Raw genomic sequence first — 12,467 nt, forward strand, 5'->3', positions numbered from 1 at the left:
CCCCCCCCCCCCCCCCCCCCCACTCTTCTTTCATGTTCCTTATAACCTCTGTTTCACCTTCTCTCTCGGTTTAATTTTTTTCGGTTTTGGAAGGAAGAAGATTTGCGAACCTTATTTGGAAGTATTTCGTTTGGAAGTGGGTGATGAATCAGAAAATTTTGATGTTCGGTCATCTAGTATCGATGTGGTAGACTAATGGTCGGTTCGAGCTCACCGTAGATGATGAATCAAATTCGGTGGAACCAGACCGAAAATACCTTCGTGTTGAACACACAAAAACAAATTCATACAACCAACAAATAGATCATAAACACATGTAAAAATGTATTAGAGAATGCTCATATACCTCTTGAGAGATTAAATCTTGTCCAGAAATTGATTTTTTGTGATCCTTCGTTATTTCTCCAAAAAAAATTGGAAGATGTTTCATCCATGGATGGGATGCAACAATGAAGATACTTTGTGGCTTCAGAGATGGGTGCAACAACAATTTGAGATGCTGCACAATTTCGGTGAACTTGCTCAGTTACTAATGGTCGCCAGTGATGGATGACAATTCCGGTGGAAGAAGAGGAATGTCTAGGGATTTGAGTTTTAGAGAGATTTAAGGTTGTGATAAGTAGATTGCTAATAGGAGTGTCCTAAAAGTGGATTTATTTAACCCATTTTATGTGGGGCCTTTAGCCAAATAAGGGCAATGACTATTTACCAAGTCAATAGGTAAATGGGGAGGCCCTTTAACAAAAATGAGGTGGTTGTGGGGGTGGAGTTTATAAAACTTCCCTTATAATTATACCACTCAAAATCAATTAATAATAAATTTAGGAGCCCTTATATATTACTTGGTTAAGAGAAATTCTTTTTACAACTATTCTAGTTATCTATATTACAAAATAGATGGGAGATATAATGTTTGTCTTAGACGTTACCGTCTTTCGCTAACTTGAGATTTGCTTTGCACTAAAAGAGATTAATCGAGTGTTATAACGAAATGTATTTTTGCTAAACAAAAGTCGTTCAACTTCGATAACAAGTGTCTGAAGAGATTTTTTTTTTTTTTTTTTTACATCTTGAAGAAATGATACAAAGATACATCAAAAGTCATGAATTTTACAAGCACTATAGATCTGCCCTTAAAGACCATCTTAAGGAGTTTAAAGTTACAACTAATCCACCTCTACTATATTTATACCCAAGTCCGGTCAGGTAATCGAACTTGAGACCTCCTTGTTGGGTGATGGGCTCGAACAGTCCAACCAATGGGGCAGTTGACTGGTCAATATCAATTGACTAGCTCTAAACAACAACTATCTTGAGTAGAAAGAAAAGTGGAGTATAAAAGCTCCTTCATCACTAGGAAGGAAGGAAAGAGAGAGAAAGAAATCTAGAGAGAGAGAGAAATCAACTAATCAAGAAGGAACCCGTTGTAGTGTTGATTTGGAATCGAAGATGTTTAGAAACCAATACGATACCGACGTCACGACATGGAGTCCAGCCGGTCGATTGTTTCAGGTCGAGTACGCCATGGAAGCCGTCAAACAAGGTTCTGCTGCAATTGGTCTCCGATCAAAAACTCACGTCGTTTTAGCAAGTGTTAACAAAGCTAACTCTGAGCTTTCTTCTCACCAGAAGAAGATCTTCAAGGTCGATGATCATATCGGTGTTGCCATTGCTGGTCTTACCGCTGATGGTAGAGTACTCTCAAGGTATCTCAGATCCGAATGTATCAACTACAATTTCACTTATGAGTCTCCTCTTCCTGTTGGTAGACTCGTCGTTCAGTTAGCCGATAAGGCTCAGGTGCGGAAAAACCCTAATTTTATTTTCTCGCGGTATTCCTATTTTATTTGTTTTTACCTATTTATATCTATGTTAGCTGTTTGTTAACTCATTTCAAGAAACTCTTAGGGTTTAGATTTGTAAGTCCAAGAAAATCTCTCTCTTTTAGTGTTTATTTTTGAGGAATTAGGGTTTGGAAACAAGGAATTAGGCTTTCTAATAAGGAATTAGAGAATGGACATATTGATAAAGGGGATGAGGTTATTTATAATTTGTTTTAGTCAGTGACTCGGTAATGATTGAAGGCATGAATTTAGTGAGTTACTAGTGTCTAGTGAGAACTAGGGTTACTAAAAGAGGATTTGGTTTGGTTTGCACCATCAATACATATCTTTTAAAATGGTGTGTTGACATGTTAGTGGAGGGGTGATGTTAAGTGGGTTCTATCTGTTAGATGGCTCGCTTCTGTGATGATGTCTTGTCATTGACCCGATTACATGTTGGTCTTTCTTCTCCTGGCATTAATCACCCGGGAAGACTTGATGCAATTATGTCAATTGTTTCTCTTTCGAGCAAATTCTCCATTCTATTTTTCTTTTTTTTGTGTTACTCCATACGTTCTACCCAGATCTTTAGAAATACTGCAGTGCATAAAGTATGTCGTATTTCTTTTATCGTCTACATTTTAGGACCTTTTCCATCTCAACGAGTTTTGATTACCATCCAGTTCCAATGAGAAATATCATATAACTAGTGTAGGAATTACCTCTTCTTAGTTTTATTAAACGTGTCTTTCTCCGAGCTCGAGTAAACTAAATTCGGCAAGTTATCACAATATAAGAATGCATGTAACCCTCCTTGTAAATAAATCTTCACTTATATGGTTACAGCAATAGAGAATTACTTGAGTTACATTTCTTAAGTGATGTTAGTTTGGCAGTTATTCATTGTTATTGGAGAAGGTACTTGATTCCTACTTGCTTGATACGGCTTCCAATGTCATCAACAGTGTATGAAGCCTTATTAACTGTCTTTACTGGTTACCAACTCTGAACAAAGTCGTTCTAGTTTCTTTGTTCAGTACGGTTTGATAATCCCCTCACCTAAAATTGAAATGCCCTGCAGCTAGTGTATCACTTTATACTATTGTCCCCATACCCAACTTTGACCATAGAAGTTTATGCAAAATCTCATATCAAGTAGTCATTCTAGCTGCATAAAAACTCTTCAATGCAAGGGTTTTGCTTCCCCATGAGAGTTAAATCCGTTGTATATACTTCTTGTAATACAACTCTTTCTTTACTTTGTGGAAAAAGAAAATTCTAGCAAAAGTTCTAGGTAAGTCAAACTCTTTGATCGATGACTTACCTGTGTATCTGAATGGCTGAAACTCCATTAGGCATAGATACGACTTGGAGAGTCTAGGTGTCCATTCTCTACTTCAATCTTTTTTCTCTTGAATTGTTTCTCATGGGTTTAGTAGAGGACCAAGAATCTCATCATCAGGAATCAGGCCTCGCCCACTGTGGACATCGACTCATGTTACCCGTTGCCACGCTACCAGAAGGGATTCACGTTACCGGCTTAATATCTAATTTTACAAAATCAAATAAAACTAACATGTGTCCAAGTTATGCATCTAAATTGGTTGCAGCGTAAGGGGGCTACTTAACTTTATCGAACTCTGTCATGGATTTTCTCTTATTTTGCAGGTTTGCACACAGAGGTCATGGAAACGGCCATATGGTGTTGGTTTGCTTGTTGGCGGTTTGGATGAATCGGGAGCACACCTCTATTATAATTGCCCAAGTGGTAACTACTTTGAATATCAGGCCTTCGCTATTGGCTCTCGTTCACAATCTGCGAAAACTTACTTAGAACGCAAATTCGAATCCTTCATCGGTTCTTCTCGTGAAGATCTCATCAAAGATGCACTCTTTGCAATTAAGGAAACATTACAAGGAGAGAAACTAACCAGTTCAGTCTGCACTGTCGCCATAGTTGGTGTTGGAGAGCCATTCCACATAGTCGATCAGAAAGTTGTACAAGAGTTGATCGACCAGATAGAGATAAAGGAGGAGGCGCCCGATCAACCCGCAGCTATGCAGGAGGAAAGGAGTCCAGAAGCAGCTCCAATGGATATTTGATGATAATCAAGAGAGAAAGTTCGGAGGGGACTTTCCAATGATTTCATTTCTGAAAAATGAGACAAGGGGACGTCAAAATGTTGCAGACTACTTGATTTTCACTGTGGGTTTCCTGTTATTGGATGAGAATTCTTGGCATTTTGTTTCTCTAGTATGGTTTAATTCATGAACCCCTGAAACATTTTAAAGGTTCTTAAAAGTTAAATATACTTTGGGTTGAATCTTTGTTTGGTATTAAGCAGTTAATTCCTGAAGTCATTCGGCATTTTGATACCAGTTTTGCTTGCTTCTTTTTTTTGTAAGGAAAAACATTCTATACCGTCTACTCAAGATGCAGTTTTCGGAGTGACTGGATCTAAGGGATGTGGGGAGGACAAGCACTTGAGAATCCTTTTCTTTTTGGTTAAAGAGACTGAAAATGGCTATTTCTTTGGTTCTCTTTTTCATGATTTTTTTCATAAAAAAGAAAGAAACAAGAGACCATAAATGCAATTTTTCTACTCTGAGGCTTGACCATAATGGGGGCATAGCTTGACGAATCCACACAGTTCTGCTTATAGCTTGGCCCAACCTCGATCAAGCACGGCCGCTTACTTGAAATACGCCATCTTCAAGTTAGGCCTTCAGTTGAGCTTAGAAAATGAGTCCCCTATTACGTTTTATAGGGATTTTGAAGGTACCGTAGGTTCATGCAGTTCTAAGATAATGAAGAACCAATCAAACACCATTAAGGAGAGTTTAGAATATATGGTTGAGAACATTCAAACTTGACAGAAAAGAACTAGTTGCCCCTGCCATATTCCCCATAATAGAAAACTAACAGTTCTTCATTTCAAAAGAAACACATGCAACATTTAGATGTATAAAAGGTTTAAAAGAAAAAAAAAAAAGGAAAAAGGAAGATCATAAAAGGGATGCCAAGATGCAGATAGTTGCATTTAGATCAAGCTTAAAGCATCCATTGACCAAAATTATTGGAATTAAGAAAGAACCCAGTTTCGATAAATCAGAAAATGACAACAAAATCCTTAGTATCGAATCTCAGATGCGCCTGGCTCACTTATTTCTCTTAAGCAGCCTTGGGTAGTGATTTATCAGGTAGGATGTTACTTGGAAGGATAAGTTCTGGTGGCACTTCACGGACTACACCCAACATAGAATCGTATTCCTCATCTCGGCGAGCAAATTTCTTCCTTAAAAGCTTCTCCAATTCAATCTCCTCAAAAGTTTTCGCGTTCTCCGCAGCATGGACTTGTGCTAAGTTTGAATAATTGGTGGCTGATTGAGAAATGAAGGCGATTTCTTCTTCTGTGAGTTTCCTCAAGAATTTAGCTGGATTACCTCCCCAAACCTGTTGAACGAAATGGTTTCAGTAAAAACCGCTAAAACAGTTCTTCGTTAATTTATATTTTTTTCTTCGTTAATTCCGCTAAAACAGTTCTGTAACAGTCAATGGCGATTACCGTCATATCAGGTTTTTCATACAAACAACGTACTGTATTAGAATCGTGAACCGTCACAAAAACTGGTTAAAAACAGTTGTTATAATAGTAAAAACGGGTTTGTTACAGTGGTCCATCTTTCTCTACAAAGGATTCTTTCACCTCATTAGAACATGAGATCTTGGTAACAAAGGACTTCCTATGTTACATATTAGACAGGGATGGAGAGACAAATCCATGAATCAAAGCCCGAGTTCTCTAGCATATACGTAATGTGAAATCCAAACATAACTACGAGAAAAAAATATGCAGGCGTCATTTTACATGTTTTCATGAATAATTAGTAAGCAATCAGAATTTAGATTAGTGAACTTGAAAACACTAAGATCTAGTTTTTTAAGTACTATTTGTGTGAGAGATTTCATTTTGTTTGACGACAAATAAGCAGAAGGATCAGCCGAGTCCATTCTACATTGGCATCCCTAACTCCTTGTAAGTCTTCAACACAGAAACACGCACAAGTCCATCAACCACTACAATGAACTCATTATCCTGTCACATGTCTGTTTAAACTCTAAATTGGTGGTCTAATTGATGCATAAAAGTAGATTAGGTAAACGGGCTTAAGTAGTTCAGCTGATCCACCTGAGTAACTCGTTGACCAAAGGTAACCCGAGCCTCTCCCGTGTTGAGCCCTGAAGCTAGTCATTACATATAATACTTCGGATTTCTTGAAGTTTAACTTGATTAGCAGAGTAGAATTTGTGGCACAGGTATAAAATAATATCATAAATCTACATATACCATATATGTTATGTAGTGTTTGTATATTATATATGAGGTTATATAACAGCTAGTGAAAACTCATCGGAATCTTGGTCAACCGCGAGCTGGGTTGTCCCCAACTGCTTACAAACCAGCTCTATAAAAACAGGGACATAGCAAATTGAACAGGTTAAACACGCCAAGCATTTTAGGATAGAGTATCTGAAAACAAACCTCGCCAGAAGGAATCCTTGTATTCTGCCTCACAAGAGCTCCAGCAGCAACCATGGAATGTTTCTCAACAACCACTCCATCAAGCAGAGTAGCACCCATACCAACAAAAGCCTCATCCTCCACCGTGCAACCATGTAAAACAGCACTGTGACCTGTTCAGTTTCAAGATGTAAGAAACTACTCAAGGATATCCAAGCAAAAGTCTTTCAATCTTTTGAAGTCAAACAACTTCTATCTCAGAACTGGTTACATACCCACAGTCACATTGTCTCCTATAATCGTGGGTAATACCTTCCCACTAAGATTAGATTTCGCCACATGAACAAGAGAGTTGTCTTGTATATTAGTCCCAGACCCAACACTGATGTTGTTAACATCACCTGAAAGAATACAAAACACCCGTATTGTTATAATCAGCCATTTTCTTCCATTTCCAAAAGTAAATCAGTATTTCGTACAAAAGAAGTAGCACACATAACCAAAGCGCCAAAACAATCTGTACAGAACTCGAAAAACATGAGCAGCAACAAATATACTATTCCAAATTTAGATTCCTCAATTTTACCCAACCGTCATAATTGTCAACTAACTTTTTAAGAGACCCAGATCTACCAGTACCGAGTTTATCCTCGCTTCTTGGCACCGAGAACTAAGGTCAATGGGTACAGGATTCTTTCTGCGGAAAAGGCATCACAATCCCAATCAAAAGACCTTGATACTTATTAAGCTTGGGCTAGTGTCTGAAGCCCAGACACCATACACTTCCGTGAGCAATGTGGGGTATTACATTCCCTACCCTTTAGAGACGAGCAATTCCATGGCTCTGATAACTTTTTTATGACCTAAGTTCTAGCTGTAACCAACATCTTGTCTGTTTTGCCACCTAAGTCTAAGGCCAAAGGATACAAAGTTTTGTTTCCACAGACTGCACTATACCACCTAAAAGGCATTGACATTTACTAAACTTGAGCAAACACATATAGCAGTCTCTAGTGTCCACCCAAGCGATGCAAAATATTACATTTCTCCACTTTTAGAGAAAAACAATCCTTGGTTATGATACATGTTAAGTGCGAATTCACAACCATCTCCACCATTATCAAGAGAGATTTTATTGAATAGTAGAGCTCCAAAATAACACAAACCAATAATAAGTTTTGCATACCTCTCAGAACACAACCATACCAAATTGACGATGCTCGTCCGACTTGGACATCTCCAATGATAGATGCACTAGGAGCAACAAATGCATTCTTATCAACACTTGGAACCTTATCAAATACATTCATGAGCGTCCGATGCCTCGATACTACAACAACATAAAGGGAAGCAAATTACAGATACATATTATACATTAACAACTAATAATGGAAATCAGGAACATTTCAATAAATAAAGATGAAATCAGAGCAAAATAAAAATAAAATGCACAACTAAGATTCAACTCAACAGGACGAACAAAATCTATAACAAGAAATCAGTGCTCTAATCTGCCATGGCTCTACACTGATTACAATTTGGTAAGAAACTAAGAACTCAATACTGATCTTAATACCTATCAAAGAAATTCAATCAACTTGGAATTATCAAATATAAATTCAACTTTAAACTTGACCACATCTAAGTATTGGGAAATCAGAAATAAAGTTAATATCTAGGGTTAGAGAAATAAATGAATTGAAAACAAAACAACAAAAATGAAAATTTGGGGATGGGATTGTTGAAAGAAAGAAAATTGAGATTGAGAGTAATTAGGTCGTACATTGTTCTTGAAAGTAATATTTGCCTTGGAGACGAGACCCAAGACGATCGATGGCTTGACCAGTTTCACGAATCCAGAATCCTACTGTATAGATTGCTCTTCCTAAAGTTCCCATTTTTTTTCCCCCGCAGAGATTTTGATCAATACTCTATTTTTTTTTCTACTTTCTGTCGATTTCAGCTCCAACCCAGTGAGAGAGAAGAGAAGAGAAGAGAAGAGAAGAGGAGAGAAGGCAAAATGGGGGTTTGCCCAATTCAATAAAATTCTTGCGGTACCACACTTTTACGTCTCACTTGGCACTATTATGTAGTCGTAGTACATGAGGTGAGCAACGGTTGATTTTTTTCGATTTTCACTCGAACTGAAGCCGAACCAATAAGTAACGGTTTGATTAAATCGATGGTCAAAGTCGAGCTAATCACTCATCCTACCGACATGATTGGGTCCCGTTTGGTTTTAATTGAATTTGGTTGATTGGTTTAACTGAGCACAACTTTTTACAAAAAAATAAAATTGATTAGGATCTACGATAGTCTTACAAGACATTGATACATCGTAAAGATGTATCAAGTACGATAACCGCCTAAGTTAAAGCTTATAATGAAAAAGGCATAAAGTCCAACAACATGAAAGAGGTCTAAAACCCAACATAATTATTACATTATTTATACCTTTAATAACTCAAGTTCAATAACCATAGATTCCACTTTCCGTCGGAATCGTACGACCTTTAGGTTTTTTGAGTTTATGTCAACACCACTTGAGCAACAAAATATTGACAACCAAACAAAATATTGCATATAAAGTTTTTTCGAAGTTCTTAAAAAAAGTCGAAACCAATAACGCTAAACTTCAAAAGTTTTAAAAACTTTGTAGATCTTATAAGAGTTCAGAACGAATAACCCCCATTTAGTATTTCTTACCCTCTACTCCCTGTATATAATATTTGATTATGATAAAGTCTTTAGAGTTCGGCTGGTTCGACTTTGGTGGTTTCTAGAAACCCAAGCCGAACTCAAATCAAACCAGTCTGGGTTGTTCGGTTTTCTAGCCGAACCGAGTCGAACAGTGATAGTTCTGGTCCAAAAACCGATCGGTCTATTTGACTTGTTTTGGTTCAATCAATTGGTTCGGTTTTTGCTCACTACCTCAATAGAGGTACCCATGCCCCATGGGCTCGCGAGCGTAGTCCGATTCCCACTCCTAGTCTATGCAAGAAGAAACAGGACTTCTCTGTTATCATTTTTCGCCATGGAAGCTTCAGTGAGGATCTTCAATTCATCATCCAATCTTAATCATCGTCTCCTCCTTACCCATTCAATCCTTCATAAACAACAACCTCTTAGATTTCCCTCTAAGTATCACCTTCTTCATCATAATCATCTTTCTTTCTCATTTAATCCATTTACAAAACCCAAACACCACCTCATCTCTCTTCAAACTCAAATTCGATCCGCATCATTTCCCATTTCTCATCATTCATTCAATTCCCAAAACCCTAATCATCTTGGGTTTTTCTCCTCTCTATCAACCTTATCTCAGATCTTCAACTCTCGTACTTCTAACCAGCATTTTAATGTAAATACTGTTTCTGATTCTGAATCGAAGTTCTTGACTTGGAATCCAGTTACTGAAGGCGATAATGATTTAAATTTTAGGGTTTCAAAGGATCAAAGGCCGGGTTTGACTGTTGTGTTGTTAGGTTGGTTAGGAGCTGAGCAGAAACATTTGAAGAGATATGTTGAGTTGTATACTAAAAGGGGAATTCGTGCTGTTACTTTTGTTGTTCCTTTGAGAGATTTATTAGGGTTTGATTTGGGAAAGAAAGTTGAGAAACATATTTCAGCATTAACAGAGGAATTGGTTTCATGGTTATCTGAAAAAGATGTAAAAGAACGGAGCTTGATTTTCCATACCTTCAGTAATACTGGTTGGTTTGTGTAAGTAGTTCATCAAATTCAATCTTCTAATCAGTTTTATAATTTGGGCTGTTTAAAATTTTGAATTATGCTTGTTTTGCGCCAAAAAAATATCATTACTTGAAAGCTTCTGAGTCCTGACCTTCATGTGCTCTTTGTTGGCACAAAAATGGCTGATTAAGAGTCCCTAAAGGTTCACTTTACTCAAGGAAGGTGAACCCGAATTGGGTTTGAATGGTTTCTAGTAGGTTGTAAGTTCTGGGTAACAGTAAAATTTTCTGGTCAATATCCATGTAGTCTTGTGCTAGTTTACTTGAAACCCATGAAGGTTTAGGGGAAAGATTTAAGATTTGAAAATTCTGTAAGTACGTTCTTTTAGTGCATTTTGAATCTGTGTTTCCTCAATTGATGCTACTAGAAGTTCTGATGCTTTATATTTGGAACTCTATATGCAGCTATGGTGCTATTCTTGAGAACCTGCAAAGTAGAGGCAACTTTACTGAGTCGATTAAAGGATGCGTAATTGATTCGGGAGGGGATCCGGAAATAAACCCAAAGGTTTGGATATATAGTCGTTTTTCTCATTCAGACATTGATAATAAAGGCATCGTTTAATCGTTATATTTAGTGCTGATTTGCTAGTTTTGACTGTCCAAGTGTTCATAGGATATGTTATTATCTATAGTCACTGCAATGCCACCTTAAAGGTAGTACCTTGCCACCTTGTTTTCCTATGAATGGAAGTTGCTCAGTAAGTTTTCGAAATTTATAGTCTAAATAGATAGTGTAGAATGCCTCTTTGGCAAGTCGTTGGAGGAGATGGCCGAGTGACCCATCATCTATCCTGAAGGTATCTTATTACATCTTACCTATTATTGGAAGTTAAACTCATTCACTATCTCATCAGGTTTGTCACAGCTCCTGCAGAACAAAAATTAAGCTAGATGTGGTTCTTGATCATCGGATATTTCAACAGTGATTAGCTTCTAATCTTCTTTTTACGAGCCTCAAAAGTTCCAGTATGCTAGCTTTTTAGTATTTATCTCCATGGAAGTAATAGGACCCTGATGGAACTTTTCATTCTCCATAACTAAACATTTCGTTTCTTGACAGATAAAAGACAGTACCTTATAAATTTACTGATTTTCTGCTAACTGTTTTCTTTTATGTTTCCAGTTATTGTCTACAAAGTAATTTGTGGAAGTTGGTTTACTTGTGCAATTACTTTATAACTATCAGCTTTTGTGTTGAGCAGCTGTTTTATATTTCGACTGACCCTTTTTAACCTCGAATAGGTCTGGGCAGCAGGATTTGCTGCAGCATTGCTGAAAAAACGTGGATCCTCAGTTGTCCATTCAGTTGGGGTTGGGGACATCGAAAACAATGGAATGAACACTGATAAGACTAATTCGAAGATGCAAGATAATGAGCCGCTATTGCTTGAAATCTTGCTCCTGGCAGTCTTGGAGAAGTTCTTCTCCTTTATTCTAAAGCTACCCGAAGTTCGTCAGTAAGTTATTTGCTTATTTTGGTCTGAATTTTTATATGGCAGAATAAGAAAATCAAGTGGGTTTTCTGTTAACAAAGTATGATTTTTTTTCTAAATGATTGTTTGCTGTTTCACAGGCGGTTAACCAAGATTATCTCCCTTCTCTCAAACAACCAGACTCATTATCCTCAGCTTTACCTGTATAGTTCAGCCGACAGAGTCATTCCGTCTCAGTCAGTAGAATCATTTATCGAGTTGCAGAGGAAGATGGGCAGAAAAGTGCAGGCTTACAACTTCGGTTCGTCTCCTCACGTTGACCATTTAAGGAGCTTCCCTTCTGTATATTCGTCCGAAGTTCACAAATTCTTGGAAAAAATCGTCACTCCAGCTGTCCGTGCTTAAACTCTTACTCCGATTCACCGTTCTCCCCCGAGAAACAGAGGTCTAGGCATCCAGCTATGGATATCCAATTTCAGTATAATGGTTTTTCTCTCTCAACACAAACACGATTATGCAGTACATGAGAGAGGTAATATCTAATCTAAATCTGATTAGGTTCAATCTATTAAATATTATGATCTGGATTATCATGGCATGCGTTTGGTTTATACCTTGAATTATGTTTTGATTTAATTCATTGCAGTTTTGCACTATGCCTTTATAAAGATTATTACAGATGTATATCATAACATGATGAAAAGGGATTCCTCTCGTTTTTATGTTTCCTGAAATTCTTTAGTTTGATTCTCATAATTATTTATTTCTTTCGAATACAATTCTCATCTTGGATTCAATGTTGAAGCTTCTGAACATATTTGAAACAATTTAGGAAGAAGCCGTAGGTTTGTTTAACGTTTGAAATGGTATCCGACTGCCAGTTTCTCACATGCTAGTTACAACTTAGAAACATTATAATGACTATCATAACTT

General features: G+C 37.3%; 3 protein-coding genes across 3 annotated transcripts; 2 read left to right on the forward strand and 1 right to left on the reverse strand.

Moving 5' to 3' along the window:
- The first annotated feature begins 1,188 nt into the window (after positions 1–1,188).
- LOC147551660 (proteasome subunit alpha type-1-B-like) lies at positions 1,189–4,151 on the forward strand. Its single transcript, XM_086665012.1, has 2 exons — positions 1,189–1,800; positions 3,492–4,151. Exons 1-2 carry the CDS (start codon positions 1,450–1,452, stop codon positions 3,924–3,926), a joined length of 786 nt encoding a protein of 261 aa, XP_086521138.1. The 5' UTR covers positions 1,189–1,449; the 3' UTR covers positions 3,927–4,151.
- A 581-nt stretch (positions 4,152–4,732) lies between these two features.
- LOC147551661 (gamma carbonic anhydrase 1, mitochondrial-like) lies at positions 4,733–8,477 on the reverse strand. The gene is made up of 5 exons (XM_086665011.1): positions 8,130–8,477; positions 7,533–7,676; positions 6,622–6,747; positions 6,368–6,519; positions 4,733–5,277 (listed from the first exon to the last, which is right to left on the reverse strand). The coding sequence occupies exons 1-5, from the start codon at positions 8,242–8,244 to the stop codon at positions 4,996–4,998; spliced, it is 819 nt and encodes a 272-aa protein (XP_086521137.1). The 5' UTR covers positions 8,245–8,477; the 3' UTR covers positions 4,733–4,995.
- Positions 8,478–9,101: 624 nt separating this feature from the next.
- LOC147551662 (alpha/beta-Hydrolases superfamily protein) lies at positions 9,102–12,268 on the forward strand. The gene is made up of 4 exons (XM_086665013.1): positions 9,102–10,069; positions 10,504–10,606; positions 11,344–11,558; positions 11,675–12,268. Exons 1-4 carry the CDS (start codon positions 9,294–9,296, stop codon positions 11,937–11,939), a joined length of 1,359 nt encoding a protein of 452 aa, XP_086521139.1. The 5' UTR covers positions 9,102–9,293; the 3' UTR covers positions 11,940–12,268.
- The last annotated feature ends 199 nt before the right edge of the window (positions 12,269–12,467 follow it).

Source organism: Eschscholzia californica, unplaced genomic scaffold (genome assembly GCF_041429995.1).
Source record: "Eschscholzia californica isolate CP2 unplaced genomic scaffold, dmEscCali1.0.p SCAF_3, whole genome shotgun sequence".
NCBI lineage: Eukaryota > Viridiplantae > Streptophyta > Magnoliopsida > Ranunculales > Papaveraceae > Eschscholzia > Eschscholzia californica.